At 51.6% G+C, this 21969-nt stretch overlaps 1 protein-coding gene across 3 annotated transcripts in view; it reads left to right on the top strand.

Moving 5' to 3' along the window:
• Positions 1-2311: 2311 nt before the first annotated feature.
• Positions 2312-21969, top strand: part of Bace2 (beta-secretase 2) — a 99272-nt gene continuing 79614 nt past the window's right edge. For 2 of the 3 annotated variants that reach the window (XR_011708283.1, XR_011708284.1), the window contains exon 1: positions 2312-2982. Coding sequence is in view for 1 of the 3 variants with exons in the window: in XM_027929198.3 (XP_027784999.1) it covers positions 2683-2982 (300 nt within the window). In the remaining 2 variants the exon portion in view is untranslated. The remainder of the gene's footprint in view (positions 2983-21969) is intronic. The other variant, XM_027929198.3, reaches the window with a different exon arrangement.

Below are 21969 nucleotides of genomic sequence, written 5' to 3'. Positions count from 1 at the left end.
GAATGTCATGAAGTTCTGACACCGAGTTTGCAAAGAGCTCCTATGAAAGGAACTTGGGGCAAGTGGTAAGAGCCAATGAACACCCACAGAACACCCCAATGCCACCAGATGCCAGCTCCTCTGGCCGACAGCTAGGCATTCCTCCCAGGAGTCCGTGGTTAGCCCCTCAGGATGGAGGGGAGACCCTCCCTACCCAATGCCTTCCACAGACATACTCAAGTCCAAAGTGTTCTCCTTTCAAGGAGGGAGGGCTTCTAACTGTAGACTTGTTTCCCCCAATGGAGCAGGGAGGTCTGCTGCTCCCAGAGGCTGAGAGGAGGAGGACAGGAGGAGGAGGAGTCTGGGGTACTGCCAGGAGGGGAGGGGCAACTGCTCTGTCCTGCACTGTCTGCCCATGAGAATTCTTTCTTGGGAAAGGAAAAGGTTGATGAAGGAAAACCAATGCTCCCTCACGAAAGGACTGCCAAACACCCCTCGATGCTCACACCTGGAAGGTAGAACTACTATTTCTCAAATCCAGCCAGCACGCTAGTCCCCAACAGGGACCAAGAATTCTGACACCTTCCTAAAAGCCGTCAATTGAGGGGACCCAATAGACTGTGGCTTTGGCTTGTCTTCTCCCCTGACAAGGCAGCTCTGCTCATCCATACTGCCTGTGCTACTCCTTCCCCACATCTTCAAGTGCCTGTCCACCTGCAAACCTCAGTCATCCCCTACCATCAAGGGCTCAGGAATGTTCACGCTCCATGGACTCTGGAGTTTCAAGTACAAACTCTAATTACACTTGATTTCTCACAGATTTCCCTTATGGTTTTTAACTATTAGAAAGCAAATGTCTTTAATATTGGGCTTATACATCACGTAACCCTTATATCAATGTCCTTAATAAATTCCATGTGCTTTTCACAAGGTTTATAGTCTTCTGAGAGCTCTCTGGATGTCTTTCTGAACCCTCAAGACTGGACACCAGGGAGCATAAATAATCATTTCTTTAAAATTGTACCTCCTTTACAACCTTGAATTTGAAATGTGAATATATGAATATAAAGGTCTGGAATAACTATGCAGATTTATGGGGAATATCAATTTAGGTTATATCACAGGCTCCAACTTGGCTTTTCTTTGTATAGCTGGAGATTTGTTACAGTTGGGCTATAGTTTGGGGAAAATGTGATTTATAGTTAAAGTCATCTAAAAATCAATACAGTTGAAGATTTCTGACATAAAGGTCCTTTGCAGAGCAAGATGTGATGCTAACATTGGGAAGACAGGAACTAATATGGAAGCTAGAGTAGAGTGGCTGGAAGTTGCCCTGGGGGGCGGGGGGGGGGGGCGTAGCTTGGCTTCCACCTCCCCACTGTTTGAAGATGGGCTTGTGTGTTTTTTGAAAACAGCCAACATAATTCAGGTGGAGGAGGCAGAAAGACTTTTCTATTCCTTGTTTCGGTAGAAATCAATGGCTTTAGTTAGTGTAACTGTACCCTCTGCGTTCAGTATCTAAAATAAAATAAGCCTCATTGCTTGTATGATAGCATTTCTGCAGATTTGGCGTCTAGGGCTGAACAAGTTGTTAATTAGGTGATCTGCCAGGCCAGGCGGCAGTAGGGATGGGGTTTCAAAGGCAGGGCTTAGACGCGGCAGCCCTGATTTTGGATTCTGATACCAACTTTCTAAATGAATTGAAGGGACCCCTGGGGGAAGGGGAGAGCAGTCCTTAGTAGGATCTCCTCTGCATGAGGACGAACTTGGGACCCAAAGCCCAGACTCAAAGCCAGTGGCGGGCGCCAGCTCCCCAGCTGGTAGTGCAAGGCGCTCTAGGAGAGGCGAGGCTCCCATAGGCAGCAAACGGCCGCCCAGCCCCCCACCCCAAAGGATTTCAAAGCTCTCGCGTCCTCGCCTGCTTCCCCCAGCGCTCTGCTCTCCCAGCCTCCACTCCAGCACACCCCGCTCACGCGCCGCGAGGAGGAAGGAGGAGTGGGTAGGAACCGAGGCGGGGGAGTCCGCGCTCGGGAAATGCCCCGAGAAGCAGCCGGCGCCGGTGGAGATGCACTTGGAGAGGGGGAGCGCAGGCTCCAACTCGCTGGGAGCCTCGCGGCTCTTTCACAATTCCCTGCTCTCTTCCTTGACCCCCAAGTCACCCCAGCAGCCCCCGCCGCAGAAGGGCAAGGGGACACGGCGGGCTCGCTCGCGCGCGGGACCCCGGGGGTATTTCGGGCCCTCGCTGCCCCTTTAAGGGTTCCTGAAACTTTCCCTCTGATATCAGATGAGCCTCGTCACATCCGTTGGCCGCAGCCTCCCGAGCGCGCTCCGAGGAAATTCAGGACTCGAGTTTCCCGGGGAAGAGGCGCGGCCCGAGACCAGCGAGTGGGCCGGACCGGCGCGGGGGCCCTCGCGCCCCGCTTTGACCTTGGGCACGGGGAGGGGCCCCTGCGGGGCAGCCAGCGCCCGCCAGAGGGGGCAGCGGCGAAGAACTTGCTCAAGTTGGAGGCGCGGGTTGGGGCGGCTCCGGCACCGCCGCCGCCTGTGAGCCTCCTCCCCGGCTCCTCCGCCCCTCCTGCGCCGCCGCCGCCGGCCCGGTGCGCGGCCAGCCCTGCCCCGCCGCCCCTCAGCCTCGCGTGCCCGCCAAGTTGCTGAGCCGCCCGCGCCGCACCGGCAGGCTCTCCTCCCGGCTCCGCCGCGGCTATGGGCGCGCCGGCCAGGGCGCTGCTGCTGCCGCTGCTGGCCCAGTGGCTCCTTCGCGCGGCCCCCGCGCTGGCCCCCGCGCCCTTCACGCTGCCCCTCCAAGTGGCCTCGGCCACCCGCCACCCGGCTTCGCCCGCCCCAGAGCCCGTGACCTCCGCACTGGCCCGCGCCAATGGCCTGGCGCTCGCCTTGGAACCCGCTGGAGTCAATGCCAACTTCTTGGCCATGGTGGACAATCTGCAGGGGGACTCTGGCCGCGGCTACTACCTGGAGATGCTGATTGGGACTCCCCCCCAGAAGGTAGGTCAGTAGGCTCCCGCCCGCCCTACGGACCCGGCGCCCGCGGTCCCTGTAGTCCTCCTGGCTGCAACCGCGGGCTTTTCAGGGGCTCGGGGCAGAGTGGGGAGGTGCCCAGAGATGTCTTCGTGAGCCTAACGTCGCCCCTAAAGCGGCAGCTGGAGGGGAGAGAAGAGTGGGGAGCTCAAAGGGGCTTGGGGGTCGGGGAGCGGGGGTGCCCGCGCGCTGGCGGGGCGAGGGATGGCTGACCCGTGCCCTAGGCGCCGCTGAGTGCTGTGCCCAGTGCTCAGAACTTGTTAGCCCCGGGCCTCCAGTGTGGCTGGCCCCGCGAGAGACCTGTAATGCGCCTCCGGCGCGATTTCCTTCACGCGAAAGACACCTCCTTCCATCAGGATAGGTAGCAGGGGCCTTGGGCGAGATGCTATGGGTTGGGAGAAATCACCTCGTGTTGCTGTCCCCTGCCCCCCACGCTGTCTCACATGCTGCTTAAAGAGGCTCGTGGCCGGCATCCAAGCTGCAGTACCCTTTAAAGGGATTTGTACATGAGCTCAGCTAAAAGCAGCCAGGTTCCGAAGTGGTTCGCTGCCGCCTGCGGAGCGAGCTGCGTTTCCTCTGGCCCGCTTTTCTCTGTGAGTTGTCTGTTGGCTCCTTGGCTGCCCCTGCGCACGGAGCCGCGTCTCCCCGCGTGTGGCTGGGAGGTGTGAAGTGCAGGCTGAGCGAGGCGGTGACAGAACAAGACTCCAGTCGAACAGCTTTCCCTTTCTCTTCCTTGGATGTTCATTTATTAATATTTTTTGGTAGTAAGGGACATCTTAAGAAAATAAAAAGGAAGAAGCCTACCAGGAGTTGATCTGACCCCTTGTTCCCTTCAGAGTCCCCAGTGCACGGGTGAAGTCGAGTTTTCTCCTCATTGCATACGCTGTAAAGATACTTTATTTTTATTTTTAACATTGTCATTTGGGTTTTAATTCTGCTATGATCGCCCATAAATAGAACATATTCATGACTTTTGTATAATTCTAATTAAATTATTCAAGACTTAAAGAGGAAAGATATGCCATGCTAGTTCTTTTTTTAAAAAAAAGGAAATAGGACTGAACAACTTCTGTAGTTGTTTAATTAGTTTAACAAAGAAAAATAACCTTCAAAATGCATTATTTTTTCTCAGCTCCTATTCTGGCTGCTTGTTTGGAATGGGGTGAGCCTTCTCTGTGGCTGCAGGAGTGGGAGGTGGCTGGAGGGCAGGGGGGATGGGACCACAGTCAGCTGAGGAGGCTTAGTGGCCCATGAGGACACCACGTGGCGGTGGGAACCTTGTGAATTGCTTCTCACAAGATCCCACGGGACATGGGATAGACTTTTTTGTGTCCTGTGAAATCTCTTGGAACAAGCCCTGAATGATTCCCTGTTTGAGAAACTTATACCTTTTTTGGGGAAAAATAAAAAAAGCTAGTGTTGGCTTTAGAAGGGACTTCTCACTGAGATACAGTGAATGCTGGCAGTTCTAGTAGGCTGAGATAAAGGAAGCTTGGAAGCCCTCCTTCCAGAGCAAAGTGCAAGAGAAAGTCTCGAGAAGAAATAAAAAATCCTTCTTGGGCTCTCTCTCTCTCTCTCTCAAAAAAAAAAAAAAATTCATAAGTAATAGCTTGCTTTTGTTAATTAATTCGATGACCTTTCTTTCAAAATGATGAAGTTTAATTAATTTAATTAACAGAATGTAACACACTGAGCGCCTGTGCTCATATCTTTACCATAGCCAAAGAGGTGATTGGATCAAGGTTATTTCTCAAACAGTAGCATGTTTTCAGGGCAGGCTGTTTTATAAAGACAGATATAACTTTTAAATTGATGGGGAGTGAAATATCTGGGACCTCTTTCCTGGCTTGATTTAGTGATAAGCTGCTTTATAGCAAAAATCCATGTACATCATTTTCTGCAGGCCTACTGTAAACCCTTAGGTGTTGGTGACATACATCCTGTTCACTCCTGTCCTGCCCTGAGGTGTCCTGACCACCAGCAGGGCATTCGCAGAATGCCACCCCTCATGGGCCACTAAGCCTCCTCAGCTGACTGTGGTCCCATCCTCCCTGCCCTCCAGCCACCTCCCACTCTGTTAATGGTCAAGAGTCATGCATTTATTCTCTGCTGATTCTCTGAAGCCTGAATAAAAATTGCTCAGGTGGAAAGAAAAATAGGATTATAAATTCAAGCAATAAATAACCAGGACTTTCGGGAGTTCATAGACATGGATAGTGTCCGAGGGCCCCGTGCCTGACAGACACTGCGGAATATTCCAAGTGTGTTTTTCCTGGGAATCCTCACAACCTCTTACCCCTGAAGTTCTTATGTGCATCAGGGAGATGAGAAATCTGGAACTTGGAGAGGCTGAGTGACTTGCGAGGGCAACAGGGGAAGAAAGAGAGAGAGAGCTGAAGTAGAACCCAGGGAGCTGGACTCCAGCACCCAGCTTCCCAGCCACCAGCCACATCCTGTTCCTTTCCCCCTCACACCTCCTGACTTCTTGGGTTGTGGTTTTGAACTAGCCTTTCCAGCCAGAGATCCCGCAAGCTCACACCTCAAGGTGTTAGTGACTTCATGTGTAACTGCAGTTGGACTCCCCACCCCGCAGCTGCCCCATCGCCTCCTTCCTTTAGGGCAAAGCTTGAAGAAGAACACAGTGCACAGTTGGATCCAGGAACGAGTGCCCAAGGAACGGAGGGAGGAGTTTGATAGGAGCTGAGCCTTGCAGATCCCTGTCTCCTGTGGGAAAGCCAGCCCTTGGGAGTGTGCTTGTTCCCTGAAGGCTTTAATCAACAACTGGGGGTCCATTGTTCTGCTCGCCACTCTGTGAGGAGTCATAGACATCTGCCCAGAAACCCAAGTGAGAGCGGCACAGCCGTGAGCTGGCCCACGTTGGCATGGAGATAAGAGCCGGGTTGCACACTGATACCATTATGTGACTTCTTTCCAACAGGAGAACCAGCATCTGCTGGAACCATGCAATTTGGTCTTAATAATAATAATGGTGTTCTAAAGTGATTATAATTATAGCAATTTCCATTATTTAAAAAAATCTTTCATGCTAACACAGTAAATCCAGATGAAGATAGGAAAGGTCTGCAGCCATACACTTTATAGAGGCTTCATGGAAGCATTTGGGGCTTCTGTTGAAAGATTTTCTGTTGTCTCCACTAATATGGATGAACAGCCGGGAAATCTGTTTTCATATTTAAGCACTCAAATATAAACAGCCAAGGAATCATTTGGGGGCATGTGTTCGGATATCAGCCTCTTAGTTGATAACTGGGAGACTTTGGATTGAAAGTTTGTTCCAAGCTTATAGAGTTGAAGTTCAGATTTTTCCCAGTAATTCATCCAGGGTCCCTGAATCACAAAGCTGACGGAGGGAAAGGAAGGTGGCAAGAGGACATTTGGTGGAACAAATATCTAAGGTGGTAAACTCTTAAAGACAAAAAGCAAGATACAAATGTGCAAGATACAGAGGTTCAGATGGCAAGAAAGTCACAGCTAGTCTACCATTGGCTCCTTCAGGTGAAGAGCAGCAACCTGCGGGCTTCGGCAGAGGAATTTATCAAAGGCTCAATTACAGAGGATGTGAAAGGCAGGCCCAGGAATCAGCTCAGAGCAATGGGGTGGGGATGGCCAGAGCTGGAGAAACTGTCACTGCAGTCGGAAGAGCTGCCTCCCTTCTTGCCCATCGAGTGTGCAGCACCATGATGGACCTTTTGTTGTTGGTTGGTTGGTTGGTGCTGCAGGGGATGGAGCCCCAGGCACCTGCCAGGGCTCTGGACTCTGCCACCAAGCTGTGCTCAGCCCCTCACACTAAGGGTTTTGCCCAGCTCACCTCAGTGAACTCTCATGACATCCTGCGCGTCCACGCAATTATTTGAATTGCTTTCAGATGGGAAATCTGAGATTCCGAGCCAGGACTGTGTCCTAGGGAGGAAGAGAGCAGGGGTGCTCATCCAAGAACACTGCCTGTTCCAGTCTGCAGCCTGTGCCACTGCGCTGTATGATTTTAGTTACAGTAACCTTTTAAAAGAGTCACCTTCATCTTTCTGGGAATGCCTGGGTGTGGCTATGTCACACCTGTGCCTGTGGGCAAGTGGTGAATCTTCCCAAGCTTCCCGTCCCCACCCAGGCTGCCCTGAGAAACCCCTAGGCTGGAGACTGGACCAGTTGAAGTTTATTCTCTCAGCCAAGGTACCAGCAGGGACATTCTCCTCCCAGGGCCCCAGAGGAGGTCCCTTTCTTTGTTCTCAGTGTCAATGGCTTTCAGGGGTCCTTGGCTCACAGCTGCACTGCTCCAACCTCTGCCTCCATCTTTCTGTGACATTTTCCCCTCTGGTGTCTCTGTGTTCAAATTCCTCTGTTTTTTTAGGGACCTAGCCATCAGACTACCTGACTTTATCTTAGGCATCTGAACGGACCTACTTTGCAGAAGAGCTTCCAGGGACAGTTCTTCAGCACATGCAGTTGCCCCATGGACAACCACAGATGTCATATACTATGGTGGTCCTATGACCCTGTGCGGTGTGGTGACGTTGTAGCTGTCTTAGTTGGTGTAAGCACACTCACTCCGTGATACTTGCGCAGTAAAAAATCCGTCTAATGATGCATGTCTTAGAACGTCTCCTACTGTTAAGTGGCGTGGGATCTGTGTCATGTTGGAGGACACAATTTAGCCCACAAGTTCATTATAGTTTATCTTTCTGTAGTAGGTTTTATTCTCTCACACTTTTTAATTGCCAGTAACTTCACTCAGTCTTTCAAGTGTAATGTTCATTAGCAGCAGTGAGCAAATGGTGGTTTTGGTGTGGGACTGACGTGGAGCCCACGGCAAGGCGGTGCGCTGGGGGATGGGAGAGGAGGAGAGAGGGTTTCGCAGCTTTTCTTTGTTTCTGTATTGGTTTCCCCATTAGAGAGTAATCGCTTAGAATTTTAATATGTCTCTTATCATGTTGCCACCTCATTCTAGAACCTCTGAAATTAGTGTATAATGGCAGAAATATATCCAACTTGTGCCATCTTGGGTCAGCAATATTTAAATACCTCTGACTAATAAAACACTCTTGTTAGGAACAACACAGATTTTTGAAGCTTGTGTATTTCATGTTTTAAAGACTTTGTGAGGCACCTGCTGAATCAGGATATATTTAGTATGAAATGACAGCCCGGCCCCTCCAGGACTTCTCCCGTGGTCTTACTGCCCGCTTCCCTGTGTCGCAGGTGGGCTGACTGAGCCCATCGTCCTGTGCTGGGCGCTCTGCTCCTCCAGCCTGCTTCCTCCAGCAACGATTGCTGATCGCTGCTTACTGAAAACCAAAAGGGGAAGGATAAGTTTAGCTATTCCTGTCTTAGTCTGTTTTCTGTTGCTTTTACCCACAATATCACAAATTGGGCAAATTGTAAAGAAAAGAGATTTATTTTGGCTCCCATCTGTAGCCCTGGACCAAGGGGCCACATCTTGGTGGTGGCCTTCTTGCTGGCAGAGTCCCAGGGCAGCACATGCATCACAGGGCAAGAGACCTAACCAAACTGGCTGCTCTAGCCGACTTGCTGAGGATAACTCAATAGGGTAGGGCTAAAGTGGGACATTTGCCTAGCATGTGGAAGGCCTTGGGTTCAATCCCCAACACTGCAAAACCAAAGTAACCTCTCTGTTAATCACCAGAATTGGATTAACTCATTCACAACAGCAGAGCCCTGATCACCTTTTAAAGTCCCACGTCTTCCTGTCTCCTAGGGGGGATTAAATTCCAACATGAGTTTTGGAGGGGGCACATCATATAAAACTGTAACCATCAGGACTAGTGATTCCTCCTTATGGTGGAGGTATGCAACTGTACTGCACCTGTGAGGAGCAGTTCATTTCTCTTCCCTCAAGCCATCTGACAGTGTGCCTTGGGATGTATTTTGTGTCTCAGAGCAGGTCAAGTCTTATCCCCTGGAAGGTCCACCTAGGCTGAGGCAGAGGGTGGCCTGGTGGCTGCTGATTCCTGCACCACCTTCCTGCAGAGCGCAGCAGGAGCTGGGTAGCCCGGCCTGCAGGTGAGCAGGTACTATTGCATCCCATCCACGAGTCTCTGTTCATGACTAATGATGGCCTTCTGCCCCTTCTTGGCTCCTTTGCTGTCTGCCATGGCTCCCACCTCCTGGTCACCCTGCTCTGCTGTCCAGCCTTGGTAAACACTGGGGTTCTTTGTTCCTTTGTAACAGTGGATACCACCTGGAAAATAACCTACCTGTGAGGCAGGTACATGGCTCATAATGGCTTCTGTAACTTCTCTGGCTGTGAATGCACACTTACAGGTGAAGTGTGAGGCAGAGTGTGTGTCACATATTCTGTAAGATTGTGTGTGTGCACGCGTGCACACAGGCATACACGAGGGCAGGATGGTTGGATAGGCTGTCACGTGGCTCCCCTGGGCGCCTTCCTGGCCCAAATGGACTATTTGCTATTTTGCCTATTGCTACTCAATAAAAAATGGACACTTCTTTGTTCTTAGAATTCTCAAAAGAAGAAAAAGCGCTCTGGGAGTGCAGACATAACCACATTAGGGAAACAAAAGGAGCCGGTCGTCTTTGAGTTGGTGCTTGCTATCCAACACGGGCTTCAGGGTGGATGTGTTCAGATTTTTAGTATGTGGCACATCATATACCTGTACCTAGAAGTGCACGCTCCCAGCTCTGCCATTTGGGGAAGACAAAGAGGACTGTCTGCCAGGGCAAGTGGGGCTGCCCGGGCCAGCTTCATCATTCCAGGGAGCCGTAAAAGGCCAGGGAGAGCACACTTCTGCCACCTCACGCCCCTGAGAGTGGCAGGAGGAGGACTTATCCTGGCTGCCAGGACAGCCTCTTCATGCTCCCACTGCAGACTACTTGCTCCTCCAAACTGAGTGCTCCGGAAAGGGCCTTGGCAGTGGGCGGAGACCCAGGGAGACCCAGCAGGTCTGTGCCAGTCACACAGACCCCCTGCCAGAACCCAAAGAAGACCTCTAAGGCAGCCCTCTGGAAGACACACCCTGGAGGAAAAGGTGAAGGCATGGAATCCAAGTTTTCCAGGTCGGGCTTTCGGACCTCGGCAGCTCTGACCGGAGGGAGGGTTGGTTGCTGGAAGGAAAGCTGGAAGGAAAGGAAGGGGGTGGCTTCCAGAGGCCTCCATGGAGCTCCTGGGCCCTCTCCACTGCATGCTGCGCCTTCCAAGGAAACGCATAGGTGTTTCTCCATCAGAAAATCCATCAGGAAGCAGAAGCAACTGTGGTGTGCGCAGTGGTTAGGAATCCGGGGCTTTGGGTGCAGATCCCAAATCTGCTTGCTGTTATCCTCACCTGTAAATTCAGGTACATGACCAGACAACCTGAGATCTCTTCTAGAAGCTCCAAGACCCCGCTGCTGTGCTCTGTTCTGCTGGAGAGCATTTTTGAGCCCTCATTTTTCACCCCCGGATGAGTGCTGCTTTGACTCTCTGCAGAAGGGAACCCAGGGTCTGCTGAAGTGCAGTCATCTCAGTCAGTGTCCTGGCATGGGGAGGGGCCTGCTGCTGGCTCATGGTCACGTCTGGGGACACTGCTGCCCCAGATCAACTGACCGTGGGAGGACGAGGAATACTTTGCAGAGCTGGTTAAAAACAGAGGTTCCTGGGACCCAGTCCACACTTAAAGGATGAGGTTCCGCACCTGGGATGAGAAGCTGCATGTTCCAGCTCTGACCTAGGAGCAATCCTCAAGCCCCCAGAGCAGCGTCCAGGGCTGCACTTGAACGCTATCTGGGGGCTGTGATGGAGGCCAGAGCCCCTGCCAGTGGTGCCTGTACACAGAGTTCTGTTCTGTCACCTTCCTGGACATGTGACTTGGCTGGGGGTTCCCTCTCTGCCCTTTGAGAATCTTTTCTCAGGTGGACTGCTTCAGAAGCTTCCTGGTGTTGGGCAGGTTGGAAACCAGGAAGGCTTTCTCCAGGCTCAAGTCCTGAGGCAGTGCCGCTCAGAGTCTCCAAGTCTCGGGGCTGAAGGCTGCCTTTTGAAATTTCCAACCTGTCTCAGAGCAAAAGTTTGTGAATCCAGAAAAACGAATTATCAGGAAGCAAAGTGAACATGAACCAGAGGTGCTTAACACAGCGTGGTTCTTTCAGTCTTGCTTGCTCATCCCAAAGCCAAGATGAGCCAAGATGTAACAGACATCCCTCTGCAGACCAGATGGGACCTGGGAGCAGCCAGGCGGTGGTTACCCTGTTGCCCTGAGGAAGCTGTCTCAGCCGCCAACTGGAAATTGTTACAAAAACTCCAGAAACACATCCTTGTGCCGCCTACTCCCTTTAATTAGAGGGTGGTCCTGTCTTTTTTTTTTGCTAAAGCAAAAAAGGAAATGTGGTAAGAGTAGGTGTTGTGCTCTCTGGAGTGTCCTTCCTGGGGAAAATTGAGGGCTGCCCCTGGATGAGCAGGTAGAGCCCATTTAAATCCTGTGTTGCAGGGCTGGCCATATGCCCAGCACCTTGTGAGTCGTGGGTCTATCAGCCACTTGCGTGGGATCCCAAGTAGAGGTTGAGAGTCAGCAGGCGGAGGAGGGCAGATCATCTCACCTGGTAAAACAGCTGTTGCAGACACCTGGGTTCCAACATACATCATGCCGTCCCTCAGAGCCCGTTCAACAGTGTTGAGCCTGTTTCCCAGGGTCACAGCGAGAGCAGATCAGTCACAGCAATGAGGAGAGGGCTCCAGGGGGTCACTCTGCCAGTGTCTGCATTGAGGCCAGCCATGCCAGGCCTCGGCCTCCTCATTTCCCTAGTGGTTTCCAAGAAGGCAGATATTGTACAGATAAAGCAACATGCACTCCACTGCTACTGTTTGGCGTGCACCGGGTAGATATGCTGGGGTAGTATGCCGCATGGTACGGGCTTCCCAGATCTTAGCTCAGCAAAAGGCAAGAGCCAGGAAACAAAGCTGGGAAGACAAACAGAACAACACAAAACGGAACAGGGCTAGGCACTCACATCCCGGGTCTGTGTCCCGAAGGAACCTCAGTCTTGCTTGCTCATCCCAAAGCCAAGACTTCTGTCGCCCCACCTGCACTTCCTCGCCCTCCTGCAGAGGTGAGAATAGAGCTTCACCTCCATGCAAACAGGCCTAACAGTGGTTCTCAGCCCGAGGCCAGCACGGCCTGCCCAGGGGACACTGGCATTGCCTGGAGACATCTGAGTCTTCACCAGTAGCGTGATGCTACCTGGACAGGTGAAGGCCAGGGGTGCCGCTCAGCATTCTGCAGCACACGTGATGCCCCCACCAGAGAAGGATCTGGTCAAAGTGAAAGCAGTGAGGAGTGAGAAGCCCCCACTAGCGCCTGGCACACATGCCCAAGGAGCAAGGGCGGAATGTCCACCGGGAGCCACTGCACAGGCACAGGGAGGGGCAGAGGGGACACCTGCTGATGGCTGCCATCTTGCTGTCCTTCCTTGTTCCTGACAGCAAGATCCCGAAAGGCTTGGCAGTGCCTGCTAACTGAAGTGATTGGGGACCAGAGAGGAAAAAGAATTTCGAACTAGTTCTGAAGCCTGGGCTTGCTTTCATTCCTTTATTCAGCATGTCTATTAAGTACCTACTGTATACCAAGCCCATTCTGAGCAGTTAACCAGACAAAGATGGTCTTTGGGAGGAAGACGGATTGTGAAGAAAGCACACAGCATTTCTGATTAAGTGCCGTGTCACAGCACAGCCTGGCCATGGGTGTTGTACGTCAAGAGTTAGAATGGGTGCTGGGGAGATGTCACTGAGAGGTGCAGTCAGACTCAGACAAGGCCCAGGCCCAAGAAGCTGGGGGCAACCAGCTCCAGGATGAGCCTGGAGATGCAGACCATGCCCAGGAGGCGCTCAGTGTGGGCGCATGTGTGGGGCCCCTCTGAGACACCTGCCTTGGCAGAAGCTCATCTTCATCTGTTTTAAAGTGTGCTCTGAGATTGGATTTTATGAGAATAGAGTATGCAGACGTTATGCTCCCCTGCGTACAGGCATGAGGGTATGAGTGTGAGTGGTTTATTTAGAAGACCTAAGGAGTCATGGATAGGGACCGGGTATGATAGAGACAGTAATAGGTGGGGACAGCAGGGGCTCATCCCTAGGGGTTTCTGAGAGGTCAATTCAGCTAGGCTCTGCTGAGGGGCTCTGCTGAGGAGATAGGTGTGGGGCACTGTCACCCCCTCCTGTCACAGACTGGGAGGCCACAGGTGTGGGGAGGAGGCTTAACCCTTCAGCATGGTGCTTCTGCAAGGCGCGGCACACAGGCACGTTGGGTTCCCCGGTGCCTGCATGGCCGGTGCAGGCGAGGCCCACATTTGAGGAATGAAACAGCAGTTGCTGTCCACTGCTGAGTGACTCAGGAGCATCACTGCAGCCCCATTGTCATGAAGTCGTCTTAAAACTGTCCTTCAAAATCACGACCTGCTTGCGGGATTCAGTGTTGGGACCATAAGGACTTTCAAAACCTCTGGAACAGCTGCGTGCTCACAAACAGGTGGCAAGTCCCAGATCCGTGAGCGTCCTGTGATCCACACACGTGTTTACCAAAGGAAGGCCCCAGAGCATTTTGCACATAAGAATTCACTATGCCCTGGTTTTATTGTACTCTCCGTAACATGGGTTCTTAAGTACAGTCTCGCTCCACAGAATGACAGCGTGATCAATGGCAGTCTGCATACAATGCTTGTCCTGTAGGGTGAGAATGGGGCTGAAGGATTCCTGTCGCCTGGTGACATTGTCACCACTCTGTGAGACACAGCAACACGTTACTCAGCGCTCACAGTGGTGCTAGTAGAAACAAACCTATTGCACCGCCAGTCGTTTAAAAGTGTAGCACAACCCACACAAGCATAGTCATCTGATCCTTGAAAAGGTGCCAAAGGATACAGTGGAGAAGAGACAGCCTGTTTAGCAAATGGTGCTGGGAAAACTGGTTACTCACGTCTAGAAGAACGAAACTGGACGCTTACTTCTAATCCTGCACAAAAGTCAGCTCACAGCCTCGGAATTAGACCACAAACCATGCACCTCCTAGACACAGGCATGACTTTCTCAATAGGACCCTAAAGCTCAGGAAATAATACCAAGAGCTGATAAATGGGATGCCTTCATGTTAACAAGCTTCTGCATAACATAGGAAAGAATGAGGAATGTGAAGAGAGAACCTACCGAATGGGAGCTACTCTTCTGAAAGAGGATTAATATCAAGAATATACAAAGAGCTCAAAAAAACTTTACAGCAAAAAATTAAATAAGCCAATTAATAAATAGGCAAATGAATTAAACAGACACTTCTCAAAAGAAGCAATACAAATGCCAACAAATGCATGAAAAAATGTTCAACTTCATTAGTAATTAGAGAAATGCAAATCAAAACTATACTGAGATCCCATCTCACTCCAGTTAGAATGGCCGTCATCAAGAACACAACTAATAATAAATGCTGGAGAGGATGCGGAGGAAAGGATCGCTTTACCCTGTTCCTGGGTGTAGCCCGCTTGTTCAGTGGTAGCAGTCTGCGGTGGCGCACAGGCCCTGCCACGCCTCCCGGCTCACAGAGGACCTCCCCACAGCCACACAGCCCCGCAGGCTCCGTTCAGGGTAAGAGCCCCTACACTGGTGTACCATTTTTTATCTCTAATACTGTGTTATGTCTTTCCTGAGTCTCTGTTTAGATTTACACCTACCTACCATGGTGCCACAGTGGCCTCTGTGTTCAGTAGAGAAACTGCCGGGCCACTTAGCCCAGGTGTGCCGTGGGCTGTCGTCTAGGTCTGTGCAGGCGCTCCCTGGCGTCCCCGTAATGATGCAACCGACTGACAATGCATTGCTCAGTATATCCCCATCATTCAGTGACACTGGCTGTATGCACGGATTTTACAAGCATTTGCCGTCCTTGTCACCATCCTTTGATTAGTAGATACACGAGCATTTGGGCACATGCGTCTTCTGTTGTCCACCTCCTTGCTCCTGTGTCCCTAGGAGAGACTTCTGTGCTTGTGGAACCTGGCGATGTGCTGGGCTCCTCCCCTGAGCTGGTGCTTCTCGGGGCTGCTTGTCTCTGTCTCTGCAGACACACACTCGCTGTCCTGGGTTGGGGGTCAGGAGTGGAAGGCCTCAGCAGCAATGCAGGACCTCCAGGACCTCCAGGTCAAGCCTCACGCTCCAACCCAGCTTTGTGGGGGCTCCTCGTGGGTGCAGGGGCGTGGCACGGCCAGTGACCCACGTCCTGCCATCCCTCAGGTCTGTCACCAGCTCCGGTCCCCACCCCCTGGGGGAGCCACTGGGCCCCAGGAGCCCAGCAGTCCTGGCTCTGATACAGCATCTGCTCAGTTTGGAAGCTCTTCTCACGTGGTCTCAACTGGCTCCTGGCCCTCTGGGGACATCTGAGACGCTCTTGGACCTGGCGGTGGGAACGTTCTCCACTGTCTGAGCCTGGGTTTTTCTTCTGTTTTGTTTTCTGTGCTGGGCGCTCGGGGAGTGTTTGCAGTCTAGAAATGCAGGAGGCTTGGTGCAGAGCCTGGAGCTCCCCCGTCCTCTCCTGTCGGCCTCCTGGGTGTGGACACTGGGCCTTCTCGCCTCCCTCTCCCACTCTCGTGTCTGTCTCTTGGGTTCTGCTCTCTCATTTCAGCTGCCGTGGTTTGAGTTTTCAAGAGCATTTTCTTCTTCCCTGGGAGCCCCTTTTTGTCCATCTCACAGCTCAGAGTTGCTTTTCTTCTCTGTCTGTGTCCGAGGAAACGAATGACGATTTTGTGTGACATTTCTTCCTGCTGCCTGTCTCTCATCTGCCTCTTCTGAGTGCCACTTCTCTGCACCTGCCACGGTTTCTAACTCACAGAGACTTTCCCTGCCATGTCCTGGTTACTGGCTGGCCCTTCACGTTGGAAAGAGAGGCGTTGAAAGGCCGGGATTCAGGGCTGTGTGCGGACAGGGCCTCGAGCACGTGTCCTGTGGGACCCACGCCGTGATGCTCATCGCATGTGACCTTGCCTTGTCAGTGGTTGACTTGACAGAAACACCTTCCCAGCTTTTCTGCAGACCTGAGGACTTTTTACAGTGGCTTCCTTTGGGCTGTAGGCCCTGAGTGGCGCTCTCCTGGGGATTTAGGGAAGCTTGCTTTCCTGTTCCAGGTGCAGGGCTGCCAGGTAATGCTCCTCCCACTCTCTGCTTTTAGTGAAAACGCAGGCTTCTGTCAGGAACAGCCACATCTGACCTTAAGGGAGAGGTCAGGAGGATAGTCGAGATGCCAAGCCTCTGAGATGTTGATCTAACACCAGCATCTCTGGGAGAAAAACAAATCCCTGCATGTTCTAGTCACTCAATCTACATTTTTTGTTTATTTGTTTATTTTCAGCCAAAAAATTTCAGTTGATGCACCCTCATAACTCTGGGGGTAAACTAACAAATAGGAAATGTGCTATTCTTTTTCTGTTCTCAAAATTTCCCAAGTATGGAAGGACACACCTCAAAACTTGCTGCTATAGTCTTTCTTCGTAAGGCATTATTTCCAGTGGGGAAGGTGTGGATCCTGTTAGAAGGATTTAGACTTTGGTCATCACTAAAGGGACCTCACATGAGAAGAACACCCAGGGAGTTTGCAAGGGACAGACGGGAGGTGGGGAGAATAAGACCAGGACTGAATATGGCCACTGCCTGTTTGTGTAAATAAAGTTTTATTAGGACACAGCTGTGCTCATTTGCTTTCATATTGTCTGAGGTTATGTCCTGGTCTTTCTAATTCACGGTTCAGTGGTACCATAAACTGTAACAGAACACCACCGTCTGGGTGATTTGTAAAGAATACGGGTTATTTAATTTGTTTCTGGAGGCTGGGAGGTCCGAGAACCTCGTGTCAGCACCCAGGTGTCACATGGGAGATATGCAGGCATGCCAGCTCCGTCTCTCCCTCTTCTTATAAAGCCATGATGCCATCATGGGGGCCCTACCTCATGATCCCAGAGACCCACCTCTGAACACCCTCAGCATGTGGCTTTGAGGATTAGGTTTCCAACACATGCTCTTCTGGGGACACGACCATAGCAGCTGCTGTTACCCAGCAGCAGCAGAGGGGACCCCCAGGCGTTTCCACCTGGGCTTACACAGAAAGTGCTTGTTGGCTCGGTTGACTGGCAGGTGCCAGTGAGTAGGGAGGGAGTGGCCACTCAGCCCTGCAGGCCTTGTCCACACCAGGAAGCTGCAGGTGGAAGTGTCGGGCCAGGCGGTGGCTCAGAAGCACCCACTGAATGTCCCAGGGTGCCCGGGTCATGACACCAGCCTCACCCAGTGTTATACCATGCAAGGCACTTGTGGGTGTGCTGAGCCTGCACCTCCCCATTCCGGTGCCTGTGCTGGAGGCCCGGGGCCCTGTGGGAGCCAGGTGGGGAAGCAGTGGCACAGCCACCTACCCCCTTCCTACTGCAGACCTGGAGCCTGAATCAGGCCCGTCACCTTGGATTCCTGCTGTGGTTTGGGTACCCCAGAAACTGAGCTGGAAGCTTGGTCCCCATCATAATGGTCTCGAAAGAGGGGAACCTAGCAGCAGATGGTGGGGTCTGGACCACCCTGGTGAAGGAATTGATGTGGGCCCACAGTGAGTTTGATCTCCCCGCAGTGGATTAGTGCCTGTGGAGTGAGTGGACTATGAAAAAGCAAGCCTGGCCCTGCGGCGGCTCTTGCTTCCTGGCTTGAGCACATGCCTCTTCTGTCTGCAGTTGGCTCCCTTTCCTCCCCTCCACCCTGTTCCTGCAACAAGATTCTGGCACCTTGTGTTTGGACTTCTCAGCTCCCAGAATCGTGAGCCAAATAAACCTCTTTTCTTTGCATGTTATCCAGCCTCAGGTATTCAGTTAAAACAACACAAAATGAACTAAGACGAAGTCAAAAGGAAGTTTTGGTAGTAGTTAAGACTGGACTTGCAATGCCTAAAAATACATATATTTTCACAAAGCTATTGTGACAATACAGTATTTGCCAAAGATTTCATTCAAGGTGGAGAAGAGTGATTTACGGAGCATGTTTGAAGACAGTTATTTGGCAAGAGAGAGTTTTCTTGAAATGCCCTATCATGCATACCCATGGACAGAGATTTGGAAATGTGTAGCAGAAGTATGTATGCATTTGTCCTTTGACTTAGAAATCTACTTCTTTAAGTTTATACAAAAGTTAAAGCAGAAAGGATACTAAAAGCAGTTTGCAAGGTTTTTCCCCATTACTACAGGTAACAGAAGAGATGGGAACAGTCCATATGTTTAACAAGAGGGAACTGAGTGAGCTAACCAGTTCACTGACACCACGGAGCACCCTGGGAAGGACCGAGGACTCTCTCTATACACTACAAGGGAAGAGCGAGGTGGAGGAAGAGGGTACTGTCCTGCCATTCATCCAGGAACGTGCCCTATGGCACAAGTAGGAGCTTTGATCAAGGAAGGGGAATTCCTAGGTCAGAGGTCCCCAAACTTGGGGTGGACACATCCCAGGGAGCATCCAATGAGCCACTGGGGTGCAGGAGGAACATATGTCTGCATCTGTTTTTACCCAAGATAATCAGGAACGAGGCTTTACTAAGTCGTAGTGGACACCTATGGTTTCCTGAGGCCCACCTGCTGGGAGCCAGGTCACCAGTGGCTGTTGCACACCGGGCAGGTCTGGGGTCCAGGGGACTCTTCTGTTCTGCACTCAGCGAGCCAAGCTGCTGTCCCCTGGGTGCCTTTGGTGTAGCCTGTCCCTGGCTTCCATTCCAGCCTTCAGCATGTCATTGATCTGGTTTATTTTTTTAAATAAGATCTGTTTAAAATAAGAAGATGAGTTACATGCTCTCAGTACCCAGAAAGTCAGCTCCAGGTTTTCTGAGTGTTACTGTGGTGACGAATGGCCAGCAGCGCCGCTCCTTGGTGGGCACTGGAGAGGGAAGCCGTGGTGAGAGTGCACAAGGGTGTTCGGCACAGCGAGGCCACCCTCTGCGAGTCCCGAGCTGATCTGTGAACATCACTGAGACTCTACTTATACCAACGGCAGTGTCTATTTGCTGCCTTAAAAACACCTTTAAATCCTTAACATGGAAACATAACGTCTAACTATGTAAAAATCTTCCAAACAATTTCAGGTTATTTATTTATTTATTTTTAACCCACAAACTGGAGAAAAGTATTATCTTCTGATGAATTTTCTGGAGCTACCTACTGGTGGGCATTAGGGGGATGTGAGCAAGTTTTCATCTCCATCTCACAGGTGGGGAAACTGAGGCACCCATGGGTTACATTGCTGAGGTGGCACAGTCCATGGGAGCAGAGCCAAGATTTGGAAGTTGGCTGGTCCCAGACGTGACCTCTGGATGGCATGCTAAGCTGCCAGATTTCACAGTGTGGCCAGGGTCTCTCTTCTGGCCTCTGATTGGTTACACTGGGGCCAGAGAAAAGGTGATGTAGATCCTACTCCCCTGCCCTCCCTACTTTGGCAGCCTGCATGTCCCTTCATGACCCCAGCCTCTAATGGAAGTCCCTCCAAGCTCCTGCCAGTTCTCTCCTGGCCCAGCGAGTCCAAGGCCATTTGTTCTGCCCTACCCCTCTGGAGGTGATGGGGATGGTCCCCACCACTGCCCCAGCCACACCTGCATGAATGGCCCCTTCCTGAAGGCCTCCTGAGTAACTTGGGAGCTTCTGTCCCTGTGGGGCTCTGAATAACACAGCTGGTGGGCACTGCTACTGTCCAGGCCTTTGGATCCTGAAGCCCAGACCTCAGTTTGCCTCTGTTGGTTTGTAGACACTTCAAGCAGCGAGAAGTCATCGCCTGTTTTCTCTCTGGGTTGGATGTCACAGTCTGCGGGCCCCTGGGGTCTTGGAGTGATTGAAACCACGTGGGCTGCCAGGTCTCGGGCCTCATCCCTGCACCAGGTCAGCCCCCACCCCCCACCCCATCATGCTTGAATTGTGTCTCCTAATTCCCCAAGTTGAAGTCCTAACCCCCCGTGCCTCGGGAGTGACTGTTTGGACACAGTGATGTCTTTACAGAGGTGACGAAGGCAAAATGAGGTCCTCAGGGGGTGGGCTCCACTCCAGTCTGTCTTGTGTTCGTATAAGAGGAAACTAGGATGCCCTGAGGAGACACGGGGCTCATGCACACAGGGGACAGCCATGTTGACAGGCAGCAAGAAGACGGTCCTCCGTGAGCCACGGGGAGAGGCCACCTGCCCCTGCCTTGGTGTTGGACTCTCAGCACCAGAACTGGAAAGCATAGGACTTCTGTTGTTTAAGCCGTCTGGTCTGTGCGGCTGGAGCTGACCCCCTCACTCTCCCCAGCCGCGGGCCAGGTCCAGGGCTCCCGCTTTCCCCCTGCAGCTGCCGTGGCCATCATACGTGCATCCTCACACTGTGTCTGTCCATGCTGGGTGACCAGGTCCCTCAGTCTTCTTGTTCCAACTTTATGTTGGCAGGAAGGACGAGACGGATGGGGTGCACACCCGGTCCCGTACAGTGACGTCCCACCTGGCTTTATTTTCTGGATTCATAAGAAAATGTGTCCTATGAATCTGGTTCTCCAACAACTGCATGTTAACATCATAGGAATTCACTGAGCCACCCAGCTCTTGCCACCCCAGAGCCAATTTTAAGGGGAACAAGAGGGTGAAGTCAATTTGTTTTTCACAAAGCAAGACACCTCCACTTAGGGCAAAAATCGTGACATTCAGGTGAATCAGAAAATTATGACATTGCTTAAAGCCAGTTATCCCAGAGCTGTCCACGCTTCTGAACACGTAAAACCAAGAGGACTGGAGTGTTTGGTACAAAATCCAGCTCTTAAAGGCTGGGGCTTTCTGCTGTGACTCTTACCTGCCTCTCCGCCTGGCAGGTCATTGATCTGCAAACCTGGCAGCCTCCTTGGGCAGAGAAGATTTAAGGTGGAGAGGCCAGCTCAAGTCTCCAAATCGCCCGGGAGCTGGGCGGTGGATGGAGAGCAAGGCAGGCTCACGGGAGCTGTCTGCCCTCCGCAAGGCTCAGGACGCTGCCCGTGTAAATCAGAGTTCAGGAAACTGTGCGGTGAAACGTTATTTCAAACTCTGCACTTAATGCCCTTTTCCAAAGATCTATTCTGCAGTGGAGGAGATAAAATTTGAGTTAATTCTGGCCATTTTAAACAGTAATCAATATTTTTTCAAACTAGTAAACCCAGCATTTTTTAGGATCATTGACAGTGATTAAAACTAAAATATAGTCGTTTTAAGACCCTGTTGAAGGCTGACCAGTGGAGGTACTGGGTTGGTTGGGGCAGGGGGTGGGGAGCATTGAGAAATCTCTATGTGCAAATCTCCTCTTTGTCCGAGGCCAGCTTTTAGATAATTTTTAATTTTTTAGGAAATTTTAAGATGTGTGATGCGATTTTCACTATGAATTATTTCAAAGATCGTCATGCTAAGTGACCAGCCAAGACGGTGACAGATTTTGTTGAGTGAGTCGTGGTGTGGATCACACTGAGTAGACGTGCACAGGAACCGTGCACTCGAGTGTCACTCAGGGATGAGTTCTGAGCAAGGCTTAGTTAGGCAATTCCATCACTGTGGGACCGTCCTGGAGTCCACCCATGCAGCTCAGATGGCATAGGTCAGTCGCTCCGGTGGCCCTTGGTACAATCCGGCAAGGCTGCAAACACGAGATGGGTGTGGCTGCTGCCTGCACACTGTCTTATGGTGAACTTTTCTGTTACAAGTGGAAGAGTCATGCTCAATAATGATGGAAGTAGAGCCTATTAATAAGTAAACTGGTAACAGCTAATATATATCATTATCAATGGCACGAAATGTGCGTGACCCTGTGCACGGCTTGTCCACACCAGCTCCACAGAGCATGCGAGGCTTTGCACCCAGTGACTTGATGTCTTGGTGATGGGATTTCTCAGCTCCATGAATAATCTTATGGGACCCCTGTCACCTAGAGTCCCTCGTTGACTGAGGCCTACAGCGTGTGGCTGTA

Source organism: Marmota flaviventris, chromosome 8, assembly GCF_047511675.1.
Source record: "Marmota flaviventris isolate mMarFla1 chromosome 8, mMarFla1.hap1, whole genome shotgun sequence".
In the NCBI taxonomy this organism is placed as follows: domain Eukaryota; kingdom Metazoa; phylum Chordata; class Mammalia; order Rodentia; family Sciuridae; genus Marmota; species Marmota flaviventris.
This window is presented reverse-complemented; position numbering and strand designations above follow the sequence as displayed.